The following is a 21,475-nucleotide window of genomic DNA, read 5'->3' as shown; positions in this document are numbered from 1 at the left end:
TAAAATTTGGCAATACTGACTAGACAAACATCGGGAGCACCTTTCTATGGAGGCTGTATAAAACGCTGCCCTGTACCGATAAAATCCTGGAGGAACATTTCGTAACTCCAGTGAAGACTAAATACCAAAATTTCAGCCGTTTCGATGGGATATTGATGTCACAAACTTCAATTCTCTACTGCAAAATTTTATGCACCCATGGCAGTTTAAACACTAAATTTCATATCGGTGGTATATTGAGGCCACAACTTTCAAAATACAGCAACAGAGTACGTCGACCTTTACCGACAAGTTTCGGTTGGAATGTTTGATACCCGTATCAACGACTTAATACCAAATTCCAGCCATTTCAGTGAAATATTAAGGCCACAGCCTTCAAAATACAGAAAATCAGTAGGTAACGTTCTATGGGGGCTACATGGAGGCGTGGACATATACCGACAAATTTAAAGGGGAACGTTTTATACCCCCAACGAAGACTAACCACCAAATGTCAGTCATTTCAATGGGGTATTAAGCACACAAACTTCAACATACCAAAAATCGGGAGGTACCGTTCTATGGGGGCTATACCTATACCGACAAATTTCAGGTGGAAAATATTGCACCCCCAGCTAACACTAAATACCAAATTTGGGAGGGATATTGAGGACACGAACATCAAAATACCGAAAATCGGGGGGTAATGTTCTATGGGGGCTATATGAAGACGTAGACCTATACTTACAAGTTTCTGGTGGGAAGTTGGATACCACCAATGAAGACTAAGTACCAACTTTCAGATATTTCGGTGTTATAATGAGGCTAAAAACTTCAAAATACCGAACATTGGGATGTACCGTTCTATGGGGTGTACATCAAAACGTGAACTGATACCGACAAATTTCCACTTCGTTGTGATAATGAGGCTAAAACCTTCAAAATACCGAAAATTGGTAGATACCGACGAAGGCTAAGTACCAAATGTCAGTCATTTCGGTGTTATAATGCGGCTAAAACCTTCCAAATACCAAAAATTCGGATGTACAGTTGTATAAGGGGGGGTACATCAAAACGTAGACCAATGACGATAAATTTCTGGGAGAAAGTTTTATATCTCAAAGGAGGACTAAATACCAAATATCAGCCATTTTGGTATGATAATATAGCTAAAACCTTCAAAATACCGAAAATCGGGACATATCGTCCTATAGGGGCTATTTCAAAGCGTTGACCTATATAAACATTTTTGGTAGAAATGTTTCTTAGCCTCTGGAAACACAAAATACCAAATTACAACCGATTCTGTGGTCAAATGGGACTAATACATTCAAAATATCATAAAGTGTCGCGTACTATATATGGGGTGTTATATAGGGGCTATACCAAAACGTCGACCTATATAAACAAATTTTGGTAGAAATGTTTTTTTTAGCTTCTAGAGACCCAAAATACCAAATTACAACCAATTCGGTGGTCAAATGGGACAAATATCTTAAAAATTCCTTAAAACGACGACGCCTCACACGTCACTATGTATGAGGCAATACCAAAACGTGGACCTACATAGCCCGTTTTCAATAACAAAAGTCTTATGTTTATATAATGGATTTTACCAAAATTTCATCCATCTACTTCAATCCGTTCGGACGCTAGAGTGATTTCCACAAACGGACGGACATGGCAAGAATATATGTATATAGTTTGTAGGGTCTAAAATTATTATTTCGAGTAGTTACAAACGGAATGACAATGGTGGAGGGCATAAAAAGACGATGACTACTTGTCATTTGTCCTACTCTGATGTCGAAACGAATTAAATGTGAAGGAAAATGAGCATTCGTGAATAATTTGTGTAACGTCCCTCGCTCTCTTGTGGCATATTGCCGAGAAATCAGGTGTTGACCAACTATCCACCCATGTGGACTGCTGTTTAAAACTGTCCGCTCTTGCATTAAGTACTGTCGAATGTGACCCCTGAAACTTATTGTGCCTTTAGACTTAGTGGCGGATATTTGCAAATTCTGCTCGCGGCGTTAGGAGGAGTTCAGCCTTTTACAAATAATATTAGGGAAGGTAACCTACACCACCGTGGTGCAATGGTATGCACACCCGCCTTGCACGCTGAAGGTCGTGGGTTCGATTCCCCGCCCAGTCAACATCAAACACTGTTCAACGGAGGCAAAATATCCCTGAGTAATCTTGGCCACATTTCCTGAGTATTTCATCCTTCTTTACAAGTGGTGTCTTAGACACGCCGTTCGGACTCGGCAATAAACTGTAGGTCCCATATCATTGAGCTAATATGAATCGGGGTGCACTCATTGATATGAGAGAAGTATCCCCTGTCCCGCCTGGGATGTTTGTGGAACAATTATTACTATTATAACCTACATACAATCATATATGGTAACATGGGGCGCCTTCGCCACGTTTTTGTTCAATATGTTCTCATATCGACATCATTAAAGTTTGTCCAAATATTATTTTTAGTAAGAATATTAGCATGTCTTGACTATAAGTTTTGATATATAAATGATTATATTTTTGTTTTTAAAATATTATTTATGAGAATTTACAAAATGTCTAAAAAGTGGCGAAGCCTCCCCACCCATGGGGTAGCTTCGCCATCGACATAGGACATATATCAACGGACTCTAAACTGGCATTTACCATACTTCCTCCCCAAATATCAACATTATGCATAAAAGGAACATGTTTTCTATTTAATAATCAAAAATGATTCTAAAATTTACAAAAAGAAACATTTTCTAGCCGTTAATTGAAGTAGGTACCTTGAATTTAGGCATAAAATGAAATTTTTGCCAAATTAGATAGGTTTAGCACAATATTTGATTTCAACTTCACATCATAGCGTGGTATATCAATAGCATAAACAATTTAAGTTAAACCTGACATATTTCTCACATTAACCCACAACACCCCTATCATGGCGTAGCCGCCCCACCCCCCTACATAGTTCATAATATGAATATAATGACAATTATAATTACTTTTATCATGCAAATTATTTGATTTTATTCTTCAGTAGTTGTCTATTAACGGTATAAAATATAATTTTGATATCACAAAAGGTATACAAGATATAACAAAATATACCTACCATAAATATTTTTCGCAATACCCCAAAAACATGAAACCGCGTTCATCAGCAATCATATATTTGATAGAAAACCAATTTTTGAGAGATGAAAGATCTTCGTTAAACTCACAATTTTCCCTTTAACGGCATTTCTGTAGCAGTTATAATTATCAAGAAAATCGGCGCTGGCGAAGGCGCCCCAGTGGCGAAGCCGCCCCATGTTACCATATATATACCTACCGATATCAATGTCGGGCTGGAGGAGATGGATACAGGAAAGGTAGAGGTTAAACACATCCGTATATATCACCCCCCTCCCTTGTGAAATACCTAAAATTGGCAGGTATCTTTTACGGTGGAAAGGAAATCTCATTAGCCTCCTTGACTAAGATCCATGTTGTTGAGAAAGTGATTTCCTTTCCACCCAGAACTCGGAAGGTACCGTTATGTAGAAGCTGTGACAAAACGTGAGCCGACAGGGTCCATCTCCGGACTTAAACTAAATTCGGAATAAAATACATGTAGTTCTGAATCTATATAGACATGACCGCCCTTATGTTTGTTGTAATCAAGGCAGCATGCAAGCAAATTGATATGATACAGATGCGTCGCACAGTTGTTCAGAATCGTTTTTCCTGGTAAAAAATCTGTGACTTTTGAACGGATATTTTCATAATTATTTTTTTATGTTCGACAAGTAACACAATAACCTTGAAATACCTGTTATTCGATTTTGTAGTTGCAGAGAAATTCAAGGCCTAAGTTAAAAATTTGATGTTTTTTCATATTTTGGCATCAAATATGAGTGTCAAACGCTAATAACAAACAATAAATATACAAAAAAAAATTCAACAAATTTAAAATTTTTTCCAAAATTAAACAAATATTCCTTGGGTTTTCATAAAACTCATATAAAGAGATGGAAAATGGGTAAAAACCCAAATGGCAAATACCCATTAAAATGGGTAAATTGGGTAAAAATGGGTAAATACCCCAAATGTGCGTAGAAACTATATAACATGCAATGCTCAATTTAGAGAGGAAAACACGGTGGATTAGTAAATTTTAGCTTCAATAAAATTATTTTTTTCACATATGAAAACAGCTTAAATAAGACCTATCTTGGTCCATATTTTGACAAACCTCCTAAAAAAGTAACATCATCCTTTCTGGTATTTTAGAGCATTTAGAATGTTTGGTTGAACTGCGCCTTGAAGGAAAACACCATTGATGGACCAGTTCTCATGGTATCCCATATATCAAGTGACTATAGCCCCGATTTTCGTTGATTATCTCGATATTTGGTCCTCTCTGGAAAAATTGTACTTTTTGCAGCCTGCATCCCACATTTGACGTTAACAATAAATGTGAAACATGTAAAATATTGAAACCGCAAATTTAAACCGATTTTCTTGTCTTTTTTGTTATATTATTGTTTTTCTATATGACATACATAAAAACAAAATTTTCATTTCAAAATAAATTTTTAAATACCCAAATAAACACCCAATTTTTGGGTAAATACCGGGTAGAATCCCATATATACTCATATAACTCTTTTAAAGAAAAATGACCATTTGTGTAAAAAGCTATAATTTATATGGGAAACGGTATGGAAAAAACACACATTTTTACCCATGTAATTTCAAAAATATTAAAAAATTGTGTTAAGCGAAAGGAACAGGACTGGTACAAAAGTATATATGGGCTGAAAGAGGACACTATCGAGCATCATTCTGTGAAAATACAACATTGTTCCATGTTGTTCCACAAAAGTTCTAGTCCGCTAAATTTGGCGTAGATTTTTAAAGGTTTTTGGACCACTGTTCCTGTTGCATTTTCATGTAAGAAAACGATACAACTTTTGATGTGAATTGAACAAATGAATTCGCAGGGACCTCTTGATGTTTACGCAGCTTAGAATGAATGATTGGGGATGTTGGAATGAACGTCTATTCACCTAGATATAATGATGGTGTTTGTCATTGAGACAGCTCTTTGGGCGCCATTTAGATACGACACCGTTTACGTAGATACGATTGTTCAAAATCTTTTTAAAACACCAGAACACTCACAGTGCCTAAGAATAGTTTTTTCCTGGCCAAAACTCTGTAACTTTTGAATGGATAGGGATATATTCATATTTGTCTATTCGATAGAAACACATTCATATTTCAGGTGAATCAAAAGGGTTCAAATTCGGTCTAGTAGTTACAGAGGAATTCAAGGTCAAAATTAGAATTTTGGCCGTATGAACTTACCAACAAAAATATGGATTTAGATTAATGCTCAAACTAGTCCATTTTTGAAGTGATCCATTATATCAGAAAAGAACAGAACCTTATCCGCACTTAAACAAAAATGTTGAACATGTGTGTGGGTGGTAGCCCAAGGAGTGGACCAATAGGTCCCACTTTTAAACATAAACTAAGTTTGGACAAACTTTTTCGAAATCCAAAGTTTGGACCAAATCGGTTTCTCTGTTTATAAGATATCGCGCGTACCATTTTGGCGAATATTTTCGAACTTTTTTTTGGGGAGGTACCGGAAGAGTGGACCTATGAGCACCATCTTCGAATTGTGTCTAATATTCAAAGAAATATTACTATATGCAAAGTGAGGACTAACGCAATATTCGGTTCGAGAGTTGTCGTGCGCACCAGCCACAACACATGCTGGGTAATTTTTCTCAAGAAGTATGTGCTCAAAAACATCTAAAATCTTAATAAGGGCCTTGAGCGCAACCTGTTGCAAAATCAAAACTATGCTAGAGGAGTCCCTAAACAACACTTTTCCGAAAGGTTATGTGGTAGGTACCCAAAGGAGTAGGCTGTATCACCCATGCTACAGGGGATCTTCTTCATTCCCACGAATACCTTATCAAATGCTAGTGCTACATCGAGAAACACAATAGAGCATATTTCCTTAATTTCGAAAGAAAATTGAATGAGGATTTCTGAATTCGAATTGGTGAAGTTATCTTATTGATCGTTTGTATTTGCACATTGTGTGTCACCGATTAGTAAAGGATAATTTCTTACAATCGGCCGGATTGCACTCTTAGCCGTTTTCCATACGGCGGGCTGGATAATATCCGTAATCAACATCGGGGTAAACTCTTCTACCATAGTCAGTTCTTCTTGACAATAAACTGAACGATTTATTAATCAATGAATTAGCTTAAAGGTTGGAAATCCAGCTAAAAAGCATATAAAGCTACGATATAACAACAAGTAATGAAGTAAATGCCGAATTACTGCTTATTCCGCTCCTTAAACCTCTGAAATACCTCAAATCTGTAGGTAACTTTATATGAATGGGAACTTTAACAAAACTATGGATTATGTCAACATTTGTTGGTAGGAAGATTTATTTTTCACATAAAAAAAAGGTTGGCAGATAAAGTCCATCTTCGAACTTAAACTAAATTCGGAAAAGATTGTTAGTTTTGCATCGATATAGACATGTCCGTCAGTCAGACTGTTGTAATCACTTTAGCATCGAAACAAATTAAATTTAACACAAATGCTTCTGAACACATATCAAGTGTGATGATGTGTTATAACGCCCCACGCTATAGTCCACATATAAAAGTACCGCCTAATTTTAGGTTTTTTAAAGTTTTCAGAAAAAAATTCTAACCGAATTAGTTGAATTTGGCAAAAAAAACCAAAAAACGTATCCATCAAAATTTGTGGATATAGATCCGCGTTTTGGCACTGCACAGTGGATGCGCCCAACGACAAAAATCAAAAAAATCATGTCGTCGTTTTAAAAATTTAAAGACTCAAATCGCTTCAAAACATTCCAAATTTTTCGAAACTCAACTTATTTTTTCCATTTTTCGCGGTTCTTAAGGAGAAAACGCCCCACAAACATGACTAATTTTGTAGAAAAAAGTGCCTTACCCCTTGGCGAACAATGCCAAATCTTTTCCACTAATAAAATAGTTGTTTTAAAATATTAGAACAACAACAATGGGATTAAGCCAGACTATTTTGAAAAAACAAAATTGAAAAAAGTGTATTTAAAAATTAGAGAAAATAGTTATATTCTAAGCTAATTTCTGAAACAAAGGGCTATTTTTAACGCCTTAACATAAGTGGATCCATTTAGTAAATTGTCTAAGCTTCATTTTTCTAGTTATGTTATGGTTATAATATTGGTAAAAATGAAATTATTTAAAAAAGATGTATGGATTTCGTTAAAGTTTTGGTCACATTGCACAAATTCGCACAAATGGCCACTAGCACCATTTTGTAGCCTAGCGCATGCAGATTTCAAAACTATGTAGACTTTTTGCGGAAATTTGCGGTTTTGGCAGTTATGACCAAAACTTTAACTCCCTTTTTAGTTGCTGAATTTAAATTTTTTGAATTTTTAAAATTATTTTTATTATCATTTATTATAAGTATGGCCAATGAAATGTTTTTTGTACTTATATATTGTAATTAGATTATTGTCGATGCTATTAGCGATTTAATTTGCTATGGTAACTTAAGCAATGTACAAATTTGAAATCAATAGGATTAAGTTTAGTATATGAAGATCCCACAAAATATAATTGTACTTGTCCAAGAATATTTGTTCATCAGATATTCATTGAAATGCGTGTAATTAACTAATAAATTTTATACGTTGAATATACCAAGAGACATTGTTACAAAGAATAGATTAATTGACCAAAAACAATATAATAATTAAAAAAATGGAAGTTATAGTCAAAGGTAAGAATTGAATCATATAGCGTACATCGGATATTAGTTAAATTAGTCACTAGTTTTTGTATGTTGAAAAGTATAGCTTAAAGTTTTTAATATTCATCTCTAATACTCTGTATCAAAGCTTGTTTATTATTATTCTTACATTATTACTATTGTTATTAGATGGTATAAAAAAGTGCTGCTTTACGCGCTTGTATATATTCGAACAATGGACTGCAAAGGAAGGGAGTAATTATGAGAAAATTCAACATATGTATTTGTAATGGAATGGATATTATGATTAGACATATATACGAAGAAGATAAATTGAAGTCTTTGGATGCCAAAATTAATAGCATTTGTAAGAGTATTGCGAGAAAATGGTCTCATAGTCATCGTAGCAAGTCGCGATTTATTACAAATAACATGGATTGGTTATTAATCGAAGAACAAATTGATTTAAGCGTAACAGCAAAAAATGTCACTATGGAAAATAGCGGTATTAAACGCAAACGGGGAAGACCATGTACAGATTTTCTTCTATCCTCAAAAAGAACAAAACAACGTCGGGTTGCAACTTTAAGAGAAACAGACGAAACAGCAGCTATTGTTTTAAGCAAAGCCTACCAACAAAACAAAGATAATACAAATCCCGAAATACGCATAGAAGAAATTATTTCATTAATCGTGGAAACCAATCTAACAAAACAACAATATATGGTAATACGTAAATTTATAAACACTAAGACAGACTCTGAATTTTTACCAAGTTATGAAAAAGTAGTGAAAGGAAAAAAGAAGAGCTATCCCGGTTCATCGGCTATAACAGTCACAGAATCAAAGGCAGAAATAGAACTGCAAAATCTACTCGATCACACTGTATCCCACATATTAGACCTCAAGATTGAAGATTTAAAAAACATGACGGACTTGCATGATTTAATTTTATTTGGAAAATGGGGATTTGATGGGTCGAGTGGGCACAGCCAATATAAACAAAAAGTGACTAATTGTGATTTAGAAGACAGCTGCTTATTTGTAACTTCGTATGTACCCCTTCAATTAATGGCAAAGTCCTCTGAAATGCGCGAATCAAAAATTCTGTGGAAAAATCCTCGTCCATCGTCTACACGATACTGTAGACCAATACGATTTCAATTTCAGAAAGAAACAGCCATACTAGCTAATGAAGAAAAAGATTATTATTTCAAAAAGATTAACGATTTAAAATGTACTGAATATACAACCTTAGAAGGAAAAATATGTGTTGAACATAAGTTGCAACTTACAATGATTGACGGAAAAATTTGCAATTCATTAAGCTTCAAATTGTTACATATGTGGAGCTAAACCCACAAAAATGAATGATTTGGAAACATGTTTGGAAAAAGAAGTAAATCCCGAAAATTATGAATTTGGATTGTCTCCTTTGCACGCGTACATACGATTTTTCGAATACTTTTTGCATCTGTCTTACAGATTAGATATTAAGAAGTGGAAGGCGTTTTCAGAAGATGATAAACGCAATCTTAACAACAAAAAGAAAAAGATTCAAAATCTATTTAGATTGAAGATGGGTCTTATTGTTGATAGACCAAAAATAGGAGGCTGTGGAAATTCAAATGATGGGAACACAGCCAGAAGATTTTTCAAAAATCCATCTGAATCTGCTAGAATTACTGGTTTGGATGAATAGCTAATAACAAGGTGCTCGACAATATTACAAGCAATATCTTCGGGCCACAAAATAAATATTACCAAGTTTAAAGATTTAACACTCCAGACCGCAGAGCTTCTGGTTCGTAAATATTATTGGTATTATCTTCCTCCATCGGTACATAAAATATTAATTCACGGCCCGCAAATAATTGAAAACGCGTTAGTGCCTATAGGGCACTTATCCGAAGAAGCTGCTGAAGCAAGAAACAAAGATATAAAGATGTACAGATACCGTCATACGAGAAAATGTTCCCGTACTGCAACGAATGAAGATTTAATTAATAGACTGCTGCTAAGTTCAAATCCCTTCGTGACTGAACAAAGAAAACTACCATCTAAAAAGACAACATCTCTTTCACAAGATGTATGTGATTTATTAGATGACGTGTAAAAAGTTTTAATATAAATAATTATTAAGGATGTATGTATGATATGTTTAAATATAATGAATACTTCATGTAACTAAATAAAAAATAATGATACTGTACAAAATATTATTGTAAAACAATTACTAATTCGTGGGCCTTTATTACAACATATTTTACAATGTTAAAACATTTCCATAAAACAGTTTTTGCGTTTGTTTGGGAATATTTTGGAGGTATTCACTTTAAAAAAATGTAGTTATTGGGGACACCCTAATGTTTGACCACGCCGGAACGCTGATCTATATTGAACAATTTAAGAAGGAATTTCCCACTCTGAAAACCAAAATTACATTATTACAGGAAATTCTGCTGGAAAAGTTGGTTAAATCCTAAAAAGCACAGAAAGTGTATGGTAACCCTATATGGAGGCTGTGGCCAAAAGTGAATCGATATCCATTTCCTGATAAGGTGATGTTCTCAACTCTGAATTCGCTATTAAAGCCTACTTCGTTTGAAAATTAGGTTAATATATTTTAACTACCTTAAATCGAGATAAAAGTCATATAGGGATTATACCAAATCATGGACCAATACCGACAATTTTTCGCGCGGAGGTTTACTATACAATTATAACTTTTTGTACGGGATTATGGCAAATTCGGTGGAAAATGTGTTGGTAACAGTAAAATACTTCAAATCCGTATGATGCGTTATATGGGAACCACGCGAAAACTTGGACCTAGGTCTACAATCTTTTTGTTATAGTATTTGTAGGCCACTACGAGACTTTGATACAAATTTCAGCTCGATAGCTTATCTAGAAGTATTTTTGTCACACCTTCCCATGTAAGTGCCACCACTGTGCACTGCTCCATATAACGAAGCCGCCTGAATATAGGTATTTTGGATGTTTTATATAATCAAGATGGGATCAGTATCATGATAATAAACGACACTAAAACGTTCTAACTTTTCTAAATATGAGATCCAGTAGTTTCCATAACCTTTGCTTATATATATATATTTATTATATTTATGATATCTTCGCAAAATAATAGTGTTGGATTTATTAAGGATTTCATTATACAATGATTTCATTCAAATGAAGAAAGAAGACAAAATGGGTACCGGAAATACATTTTAGATCCCATTTTAACATAACCAAACATCGACAAATGGAACCCATCCCCCAAACCAAACAAAACATAATCCAACTGTGGGCAAATATGTTCATTTCATGATTTATTTCAATATAAAACTAACACTAGACTCGATGTTGGCATAAATCTTTTCTAACAAAAAGAAAAATGACTAACTTATTCAGTCAGGATGAATGATAGAATATAAATAACAAACAAAAAGACAAAAAATAATTGAATACAAAGATTTATTTTCATATAAGGATGTGATATACGGTGACATACACAACATCATTTCCGTTTTGCCTGGTATCATCTTTATCTTCGTTTTCTTTTTGATTTTGATTATTATTATCCTTTATTCAAGACAAACAATAACACAGTTGCGTATTTCTTCAATGAATGAATGAATGATATTTACTTTTATTGTATTTTCTTTTTCCCCGCTTTTTACAGACAACCTTTATGAACTGGACAGTGGCCACGGAGAGTCATGTCGATTCATCATTTTTCTGGGGCTATTTGATAACACAAATACCGGGTGGTTTTATTGCCTCGAAATTTCCTGCAAATAAGATATTCGGCTTGTCAATTGCCAGTTCGGCTACATTGCATTTATTTGTGCCATTCGCCATGACTTTGATGCACGGACATGTGGTGATATGGGTGCGTGTACTGCAAGGCTTATTTGAGGTAAGTAATATGATATGTTACTGGTGGGGGAGAAAAATTTCGTTTATTTGTCCTAAGCAGATCAAAGCTGCTCTGTTATGGCCCAATGGCAGCATATGGATTTCTTATTTTGTTTCCTTTAAAGGATTTGAGGTTTTTTGTTTCCTTTTTTTGTTATTGTTTGCATTGATTTGAAAATAAAGAATTTGATTTTAAGAAAAATCTTCTTATTATTATTTTGTTAAGCTGTGGTAAACATAAGTTTGTGGGGTCTTATATTTATTAGATTTTGTGTAATCTCCCATAACAAAAGAGTTTGTATACAGCTACAATCAGATTTGTATTTTCATTTATTTATTTTCAATTATAGGGCGTTACCTATCCTGCCTGCCACGGTATCTGGCGTTTCTGGGCACCACCTATGGAACGTTCCCGACTGGCAACCCTGGCTTTTAGCGGTTCCTATGCTGGTGTTGTCGTTGGCCTACCATTATCTGGTCTTCTGGCGGATACATTGGGTTATCAGGCGCCATTCTATGCTTACGGTGTATTCGGAATAATATGGTAAGTATTTTAATTTTTTACAACAATTAAATTTTATTATCATATTTGAATTTAACTAAAAATTAAAATATAATAATTAATTAAAAATCTGTCGGCTAAGTCGGCAGCTAAATACCCTCAGTCTGTGGTTGCACTAAAGCAGGAGTGGTGGACTTAAATGTACTATTTCGTACATGATGAAAGATATTTTGTATGTTTCAAGGGTAAATTTTGAGGTATTGGAGGGGTAGCATAAACAGTGGGCCTAAATATTCTCTTGACAGACACAATAAACATTACTAGAGAAGATCTTAAAAGATCTTCTGTTTACTCCAGAATACCTTAAAAGGTCCTTTTTCTGCTAGGGAAAACCTTAAACCTACTCTAGAAGACCCTAAAATATCTTCTCTATACTAGAAAATACATTAAAAGTGTTTTGTCTATACAATTGTTCTACAACATCCCAGAAGGTACAAGGATGACTTCTCTCATATCAATGAGTGCACCCCGATTTATATTAACTCAATGATATGGGACTTGCAGTTTATCTTGTTTACTTGTAGCGAAATTTTACATGGCTGAAATACTCAGGGGGGTATAAGGGTATTTTGCCATAGTTGAAAATGTTGATGTTTGTCTGCCCGGGGAATCGAACCCACGAGCTTCAGCGGATGCGCATACCATTGCACCACTGTGGCACCCAAAGGTGTTTTGTGTACTACGGAAAATCTTAAAGTGTCGTATGACTACTAGGGAATACCCTAAAATTTCTTCTCTCCACTAATGAAGATCTTAAAGGATCTTCTGTCCATTTTAAAAGACCAAAAAGTTCTTCTGAAGACCCTATAAGGACTTCCTTTACTAGAGAAGATCTTCAAACATCTTATATCTTCTACAGAAGACCTTAAAAGGTTTCCGCCTACTTTAGAAGACCTTAATTGGTCTTCTGTCTACTAGAGAGACCCTAATAAGATTTATGTCTAATAGAGAAGACCTTAGAAGGTCATATGTCTACTAGGGAAGACCTTAAAAGGTCTACTGTCTACTGTTTAGGTGAGGGAGGGGAAATCCATAAGTATTGTCTTCAATTCAGCGATAGCTCAGGGCACCGTTTGATGAGCAGTGGAGGGAGGAAAGAACAAGAAAATAAAACGCAAGCAGTATCAGTTTTAATATTAAATAATATGCTGGTTTATTGGTGATGTTTATTTCTTTTCTCATACAACAACAAAAATTACCTTGTAATCTGGGGTGGCGACGGAGGCCGGTTAGTATAACGCGTAGACGTTATGTTAAAGCGCGACAAGTGAACTACTCAAAGGTTGATCGACTAGTGAACGCAGAGGTTCTTGCAATCGCAGAGGATTGTAGCGATCGCAGAGGATCGTTGAGTCGATTTATACTACTACATTTACATATTCCATTGAGAGAAAACTCAACAACCACCGCTCGTTAGCATCAACACTCTACGGTCTCCGCAGAGGGAACTTGCTGAGGTGATGCACGATGATGTCAATCAGCATTCGTGATCGACTGAGCTCGGGAAGTTGAGTTGGAATGTATCAAACCTAAACAGTCTACTATAAAAGATCTTAAAAGGTTTTCTGTAGACTAGGGAAGACCCTAAGAGCACGTCTGTCTACTACATAATACTTTAAAATGTCTCTTGTCTACTAGAGAATAATTTAAAGGTCTTCCGTCTACTGCAGAAGACTTTAAGAAGTCTTCTGTCTACTGGAGAGACCCTAATAGGACTTTTGTCTACTAGAGAAGACCTTAGAAGGCCATTGTCTACTATGGAAGACCTTTAAAGATCTTCTGTCTACAAGAGAAGGTATTAAAAGGATTTCTGTCTACTAGAGAAGGCCCTTAAAGACTTCTGTCTACTAGAGAAGAACTTAGAAGGCCATATATCTACTAGAGAATACCTTAAAAGTGTTCTGTCTACTAGGGAAGACCTCAAAGGTCTTCTGTCTATTGTGAAAGTCCTTTAAAGTTATTTTGTCTACTAGGAAAGACCGTTAAAGGTCTTCAGTCTACTAGAGAATACCTTTAAGGGCCTTCTGACTACTTTAAAAGACTTTAAAAGGTCTTTTGTCTACTAGAGAGACCCTAATAGGACTCATTTCTACTAGAGAAGACCTTAGAAGGTCATATGTTCACTAGGGAAGACCTTAAAAAGTCTTCTGTCTACTTTAGAAGACCTTAAAACTTCTCCTGTCTCCTATGGAAGACCTTTAAAGATCTTTTTACTAAAGAAAGACCTAAAAGGACTTCTGTCTACTACAGAATATCTTAAAATATCTTCTTTCTACTACAGAATACCTTAAGAGGTCTTTTGTCTACTAGAGAGACCCAATAGAAGGCCTTCTGTCTACTATGGAAGACCTTAAAGGTTTTGTGCTGACTAGGGAAGACCCTAAAAGGGCTACTCTCTACGGTAGAAGACCTTAAACGGTCTTCTGTCTACTTTAATTCTTTAAAGTTCTTCTGTCTACTATGGAAGATCTTTAAAGATCTTCTGTCTATGGTACTAAAAGGACTTCTGTCTACTTTAGAAGACTTTAAGTGGTCTCCTGTCTACTAGAGAAGACCTTAGAAGGTCATATGTCTACTAGGGAAGACCTTAAAAAGTCTGTCTGTTCACTTCGAAGGACCTTGAAAAATCTTTTGTCTACACTAAATCCCACGCCTGCCTGTTCTAAGCAACGGATTGGCTTGAAGGAATCCTCGATCAGGGGTTGTCACCTCAACAAAAATTTGTTTGTGTTCGTGTATTTTTTTCACCATATGAACGAAAATATATCCCGGAATGCTACTGCGAGCTCATTTGACCAGTGCCGCCAAAGAGAAAAACGCCGGGTCATGGATATTTTTCGTTTGATAGATCCACATGCACCACTGATCTGGTCCTAGCAGCCTCCATGACTAATGCGATAGCAGTTATGTAACTGCTTGCTGCACCATAACTTACCCAACGTGACTCCAATTCGTCGTCGGAAAAAGAGACAAAAGAGACAGAAACGCAAGATCTTACACCCCATGTTGTTGTTCAAGCCAGGAAAATGCATCGTTCTTGCAATTCAATTTCAACGGTTTCCCGTTATTCGGCTGACATCAATCCAATTTTGGAAGGTGGTCCTAGGAGATTTCTATGCGCATCATGAGATTAAAGGAGACTGCTATAGTTTGCCTTCATGTCGCCTGGTCTGACGAATGACGTGACTTGGCAACCCGTCATATCCCTTGGGTCGGACAATCTTCCTATCCTCATCTCCATCTATAGACCATCCGACTTCATAACCTCTGAACGTCGTACTTTCCTTAACCATGGGAAAGACAATTGGCGAAGATTCTGAGAATTACACAATCAATGCTTCAGAGAACCACCCAATCCCTCTAATGTTCGGGTAGCAGAGGAATTTTCGAGATATTATCACAGCTGCAGCCGCTCGTCATACGAGAATTCCTGCTGGTGGAAAACCTTAAATAAAACCGGATTTCCCAGCAGAGACGACGGGATTAGCTAATGAGCATGGAGAGCTTCGTCGTACGAACCCTAGCGACTCCAGTGTCAGCGAATTAACAATGAAAGTTAATAAGATAGTCGAGGAACACAAGCGGAGAAAGTGGCTAGAGCATCTGAAGTGTTGCAACAATGGAACCGGTAGTAGTAAATTGTGGACAAGGCGTAAAAGAATGATCGAATTGCTGTAATTTTTAACGGCGTGTTTATGGCAAATCCGAAGTGGTGCGCCGACAATTATGGAGCGACCTGGTCGAAGAGAAAGAAGTGTTTTACGTCGTTTGCGATCTTTTCCAGTCGAGAAGGAACAATTTACGATGGGTGATGTTGCAGAGATTATCCGTGGCGCAAAATCATCCAAAGCACTGGGAACTGACGAAATTTCAATGGTGATGCTAAAACAACTGGTTGACTCAGGATTCGAGGATTTAAGCAAGGTCCTCAACTTAAACCATACTAATAATTCCCGAAGCCGTTGCTAAAACCTGGCAAGGATGCCATCAAAGGTGAATTGTACAGGACGATCTGACTTCTGTCCCCAGCACCAAAGATATTTGAGGTGTTACTCCTCCCCAGCATCGAACGTGTTATCCAGCTCGGGATCATCAACGTGGGTTTTGAAAGCAGCAAGTACCACAACAGCACTGCAAACCATTTCCACACATACATATTAATCGAGGTCTCAATCAGAACTGACCGTGACATAGATCAGTGATGTAGCATCGGTTCTGACCAAAGCTGTTGAATACGGTCAGCTATGATAGGATGTCAAAAATGATACACCACTACGCCGTACGTGGAATTCAGAAACAACAAGCCCAAACCCCGTACAGTGAAACGGGGAGTATCCCAAGGAGGGGTTGATGTCTGCGGAACTGTTTTACATCTACATTTCTGCAATTCCCCATCCTCCATATGGCATAAAAATCGTATGCGGACGATTGTACGATCTTGGAGTCCGGTCGTAAAATATCTACCATCAAATCCACTGCCACACTCTTCACCAACTGAACGAGCTGATATGAGGCTGCCACTGAACATATTGGTAGATGGTGACCGGATTCCGACCACTAACTACCCCAAGATATTGGGTGTAACGCTCGACAGCATTTTAAGTCGTCCGCGCAAGCCACAGCTTAAGTTGGTGGCCGGCAGTACTTGGGATGCTGGCAAAGAGACTTTGTTGACCTCCTTTAAAGCAATAGACCAGTCTGGTATAAACTATGCGGTGCCAATATGGAATGCAAATGTTAGCACTACGCAGTGAAACAATATTCAGACTTGCCAGAATGTCGCCGTGAGGACTGCAATATGGTTACTCTTGCTTCATGATACCAGTGGACCATATTCATGAGCGGCCGAAGATTTTGCCAGTGCATCGACACAACAAGATAATGTCGATGCAGTGCCTCCTTGTTGTTGTTTTAGCGACATAGGTTGGATGCTTGGTCATGTCAATAGACTTCCCCCACCTAGGAACGTAAAGAAAGATTTTCTGATATAGAGAAAGAAGTAAAAAGGAACAAATGGAAACCTCTACATCAATGAGCCTATCAGGCAGACTTGAATAACATTCACACAGTACAGAAGTATACTGTGAATGCCGCACTCAGAGATCACCCCCATCCATCGTATTAGAAGAGCACAATCTGTCAAGACAAACACGAGCCGTTTTAGCCCAACTAAGATCCGAACGATGTAGCCGTCTCAATTTGTATTGGACCCGAATTTATAGCCCGATACCCAAAACATGTTCTGCATATGGATTGGGACCTACGACACGATGTATGTGTTTAACTGCCCAGCAACCAGTCCAAGTTGCGGATTTTTTGAATCTGGACAAAGATGAACCAAAACCTGATAACTGAAAACGATGTACGAACAACAACAAAAATCGATATACAACGACATCTGCAAGAAGTTACCACTTCACTCGGAGACCTTTGGTAATTTAGCAGTTTGCCCTCACGAATTCTTAAATATTTCTGACCTTGTGTGTCTATTGACATACCGCCATTATCCGGACTGTCACTAACACGCTTCCAAGAGCTAGTCTGGAGATTGAAATCTGGCTACTAGGTACTTCCAGTATGCGCGCAGTGTCCGCAGGGGGTGGTGGCTCCCATGCTGACAATATCCTTCTATAGGGGATCTCCTTCATAACCAACAGCCGCTAGTCGACACCCTTCCCAGAGTTCACAAAGGCAGTCTATCATGTTGACAAGGAAATCTAGACATTCCATAATTGCTCTGTGGAGTGCAGCGCTTCCGAACTGCGTATAATTGGGAGGATCCCCCATCACCGGCGAACACAACGACTTCGTGACGTTCTTCATTTAGCAGACATCAACTGTCATTGACCTTGCCTTCAGGATCAGATATGTATGCTGATGACTCCTACTGGAAGTTCAGCTGGTATTATTGGTCTGCCTGCCTTATGTCCAGTACCGCGAAAGAAGATCTAGAAGACACCTTTTAGCTTTGTTTAGCTTGGGAAGCTGCTTTAGCTACGATGCCTTTCCGGCTCTCATTCTTTTGATAGGTTTGGAGTACTGGCTCTGGTTGGTCGTTCAGCCTTGGACTGGGGTTCTTCTTTTAACCTAACCCACTTTACCGTATTCTTCGATGAAGAAGGGTTGGTTGTGGTAGAAGCCACACGTCCAGGTACAAAGGCCAATTCCGGGACAGACTTTCCAACCATATGCATCCTGGATTTTACCTGGGGTTGATTCATATAATTTGCCTTCAGCTCCCTCGACTTTGAGAGGGACTCGATTTGTACCCGAACTCCCTTTGAAGATTTTGACGTTGAACCTAGCTTGACCTCTTCGGTCAATAATAAATCCAGGACTTCTCCTGGGTAAGTGAGGATGTTTGTTTTAAACTTGTTCACATAAGGGGAATATATCCTGATGAATTTGATTTCTCTCATCGAGATGGACGAGGATTCCCTACCGATGTACTTCCTGGGGTAGGTCATCGATCTTAGCCAATCGAGTTGAAGAGATTGTTCAGATGGTGGGATCCTTTTCGACCAAGGTTTCTGCCGAGGTTCCATCCTCAAACGGGTTCCGCTTCGAAAGGTAAGTGACCCATAATAAATCCCACAGTGATCTTCATTGCTAACTTATGGAGTGAGAGCCGGGAAATTCTTCTACATTGGGAGATCGCAATCGAGTTGCACAAATTGTTGAGATGGTGGGATCCTTTTCGACCAAGGTTTCTGTTGAGGATGGAACCCTTCCTCAATCGGGTTCCACTTCGAAAGGTTAGTGACCCATAATAAATCCCACAGTGATCTTCATTGCTTACTTATGGAGTAAGAGCCGGGAAATTGTTCTACATTGGGAGATCGCAGGTATCAATCTAGGATAGCTCGCGATATTATGGGTAATGACTTGAGAGCCATTAGGGTCGCCTGACTATCGACATATATATAGTTACAGGTCAAGTCGAATAACCAACTATAAATATCTGCTTGAAAGACCCTACTGCTAGGGATTATATGATTGCTCGAGTAATGGATTTACCTACCTCCGTCTAGGATCTATTTTAGATCCATTCAGAGGAATATTACTATTAGGTTGAATGTATCTTCTTCGAACTATGTTAATTTTCACTAACACCATCTATACTTCATATCCAACGTCTCATTCAACGGGAAAATTAAATTTATAAACACACTTTTAGGCGCAATATTAAATAAACAATCAATATTAGAATTATTAATTTTCTATTAATTCTTCACTTCCCCCTCTCTTCCTCAGGTACATGTTTTGGCTTTGGTTATGTTTTGAAAATCCCCGCAAACATCCTGCCATTAGTATACCCGAATTGAAATATATTGAAAAGTCTTTGGGTGAAACCTCCGCCCATCCAACAATGCCGAATCTGAAGACAACACCGTGGCGTGAGATGTCACGATCAATGCCTGTCTATGCTATAATTGTGGCGAATTTCTGCCGTTCATGGAATTTCTATTTGCTGGTGCTGTTTCAGTCTTCCTTCCTCAAGCATAAGTTTCATTTTAAAATTGAAGAGGCGGGTTTTGTGGGGTCACTGCCTCATTTAATTATGACAACAATTGTGCCATTTGGTGGGATGCTGGCTGATCATTTGCGTAAAAATGGTATTATGTCTACGACAAATGTACGCAAGCTCTTCAATTGTGGAGGTTTCGGTATGGAGGGAATATTTTTCTTGTTTGTGGCCCATTCGGATACGGCGGTAAGTGAGAAATTGTTGGTTTTCGTTTTCAAAGGAAGGTTATATTGTTTGTTTTGTTGTTGTTGTTGTTGGTGTAGACTGGTGCCATGTTTGCTTTAACCTGTGGCGTGGCCTTTTCTGGTTTTGCCATTTCCGGCTATAATGTCAATCATTTGGATATTGCCCCCCGTTATGCCAGTATTCTGATGGGTTTGTCAAATGGCATTGGTACATTGGCGGGTATTATTGTACCCTATGCCTTGGATGGACTAATACAAAGGAATGTAAGTATGCAACCTGTTGATAAGTAAATTAAATAAAAAACTTATATTTGCTTTTTTAGCCTGAGGGTTGTTGGACCACTGTTTTCACCTTGGCCGCCTGTGTTCATTTAGTAGGTTGCACTTTCTATGCCATTTTTGCCTCCGGCGAATTGCAACCCTGGGCTGAGCCACCACCAGAAGAGGAACAAAAGGTTTGGGCACCACCCATGGGTGCCATTACCGAAGATCCCTCTCAACCGGGTGCAGCGGGTTACATGAAGGAAACCTCATTTGTGAGTTTTATAATTTTTTTGCACTTTGAAAGGCATTTTTTAATTTTCTCAATGTAAAATTGCAGGGCGAGGCACCACCACCATACACGGAACAAAGTCAAATGCAACAATCGGCCACAGTTAATTATGGTGCGACAGGCCACGTGGCCAATAATCCATTTGCCATGGCTGGAGCCACTATTGCCGAAGAACCAGCCATGCCCACAGATGTTGGTGGCGCCGCAGCTTCATATGCCTCATATGACTACACTGCTGCAACAGCCACGGCACCAGCTATGGGACAATTACCCCAAATGCCATCATATGAACAACAATATCCTCAATATCAGACACAATAAAAACTCCCACACCACTACTCTAACGCCATCACTCCCTCAACACACTAGCAGCTAACACGCACGACGCATACAGCAGGACTAAACAAAAATTATATCAGGTAAGATAGACATACAAAAAAAGAAAAAGGGTGATAGAGCACAACAAATAATAATGGATCATAAGGCATAACAGCAACAGTAACAACAACAATACAATTATAAACACATATTTAAAAAGCAATCAATATTCCAAATATAATTAACAGAATAAAAGAAGGTAATAATTAAAATAATGTAACAAAAAGAAACTGCTAAACCAAACCAACAAAACAAACCAACACAAAAAAGTAGTAACGAAACCAAAGTACGAAACATTTAAAAGAAATTAAAAAAAAAACAAACTAAAGCAAATATACAAACATAACTAAATCGTTAAAATATCATTAATTATTATTATTATTAAACAAAAAACCAAAATCCGCATAAATGAATTATTTACAATTTATTGTTAAACAAGCCAAAACGAACACTGATGAAATGGAGAGCCTAGAAGAATTATTTACAATTATTATTATTATGAAAACCACTGTTATTTTAAATTCGCAACAAAAAATGGAAGAAGGACAATTTTGAATATGTGGGTC

At 37.3% G+C, this 21,475-nt stretch overlaps 1 protein-coding gene across 1 annotated transcript in view; it reads left to right on the top strand.

The window, feature by feature from the left end:
- VGlut (Vesicular glutamate transporter) overlaps positions 1 to 21,104 on the top strand; it is a 68,276-nt gene extending 47,172 nt beyond the window's left edge. Inside the window, exons 5-10 of the mRNA XM_073970976.1 lie at positions 11,468 to 11,704; positions 12,054 to 12,247; positions 19,520 to 19,979; positions 20,057 to 20,242; positions 20,302 to 20,514; positions 20,580 to 21,104. Of these exons, the coding sequence (XP_073827077.1) occupies positions 11,468 to 11,704; positions 12,054 to 12,247; positions 19,520 to 19,979; positions 20,057 to 20,242; positions 20,302 to 20,514; positions 20,580 to 20,852 (1,563 nt within the window). The 3' untranslated portion in view covers positions 20,853 to 21,104. The remainder of the gene's footprint in view (positions 1 to 11,467; positions 11,705 to 12,053; positions 12,248 to 19,519; positions 19,980 to 20,056; positions 20,243 to 20,301; positions 20,515 to 20,579) is intronic.
- Positions 21,105 to 21,475: the final 371 nt, after the last annotated feature.

The sequence above is a fragment of the Musca autumnalis genome, unplaced genomic scaffold (genome assembly GCF_047663935.1).
Source record: "Musca autumnalis isolate F117 unplaced genomic scaffold, ASM4766393v1 scaffold_2, whole genome shotgun sequence".
Lineage (NCBI taxonomy): Eukaryota > Metazoa > Arthropoda > Insecta > Diptera > Muscidae > Musca > Musca autumnalis.
The sequence above is the reverse complement of the archived record's forward strand: the minus strand, read 5'-3'. Positions and strand labels throughout refer to the sequence as shown.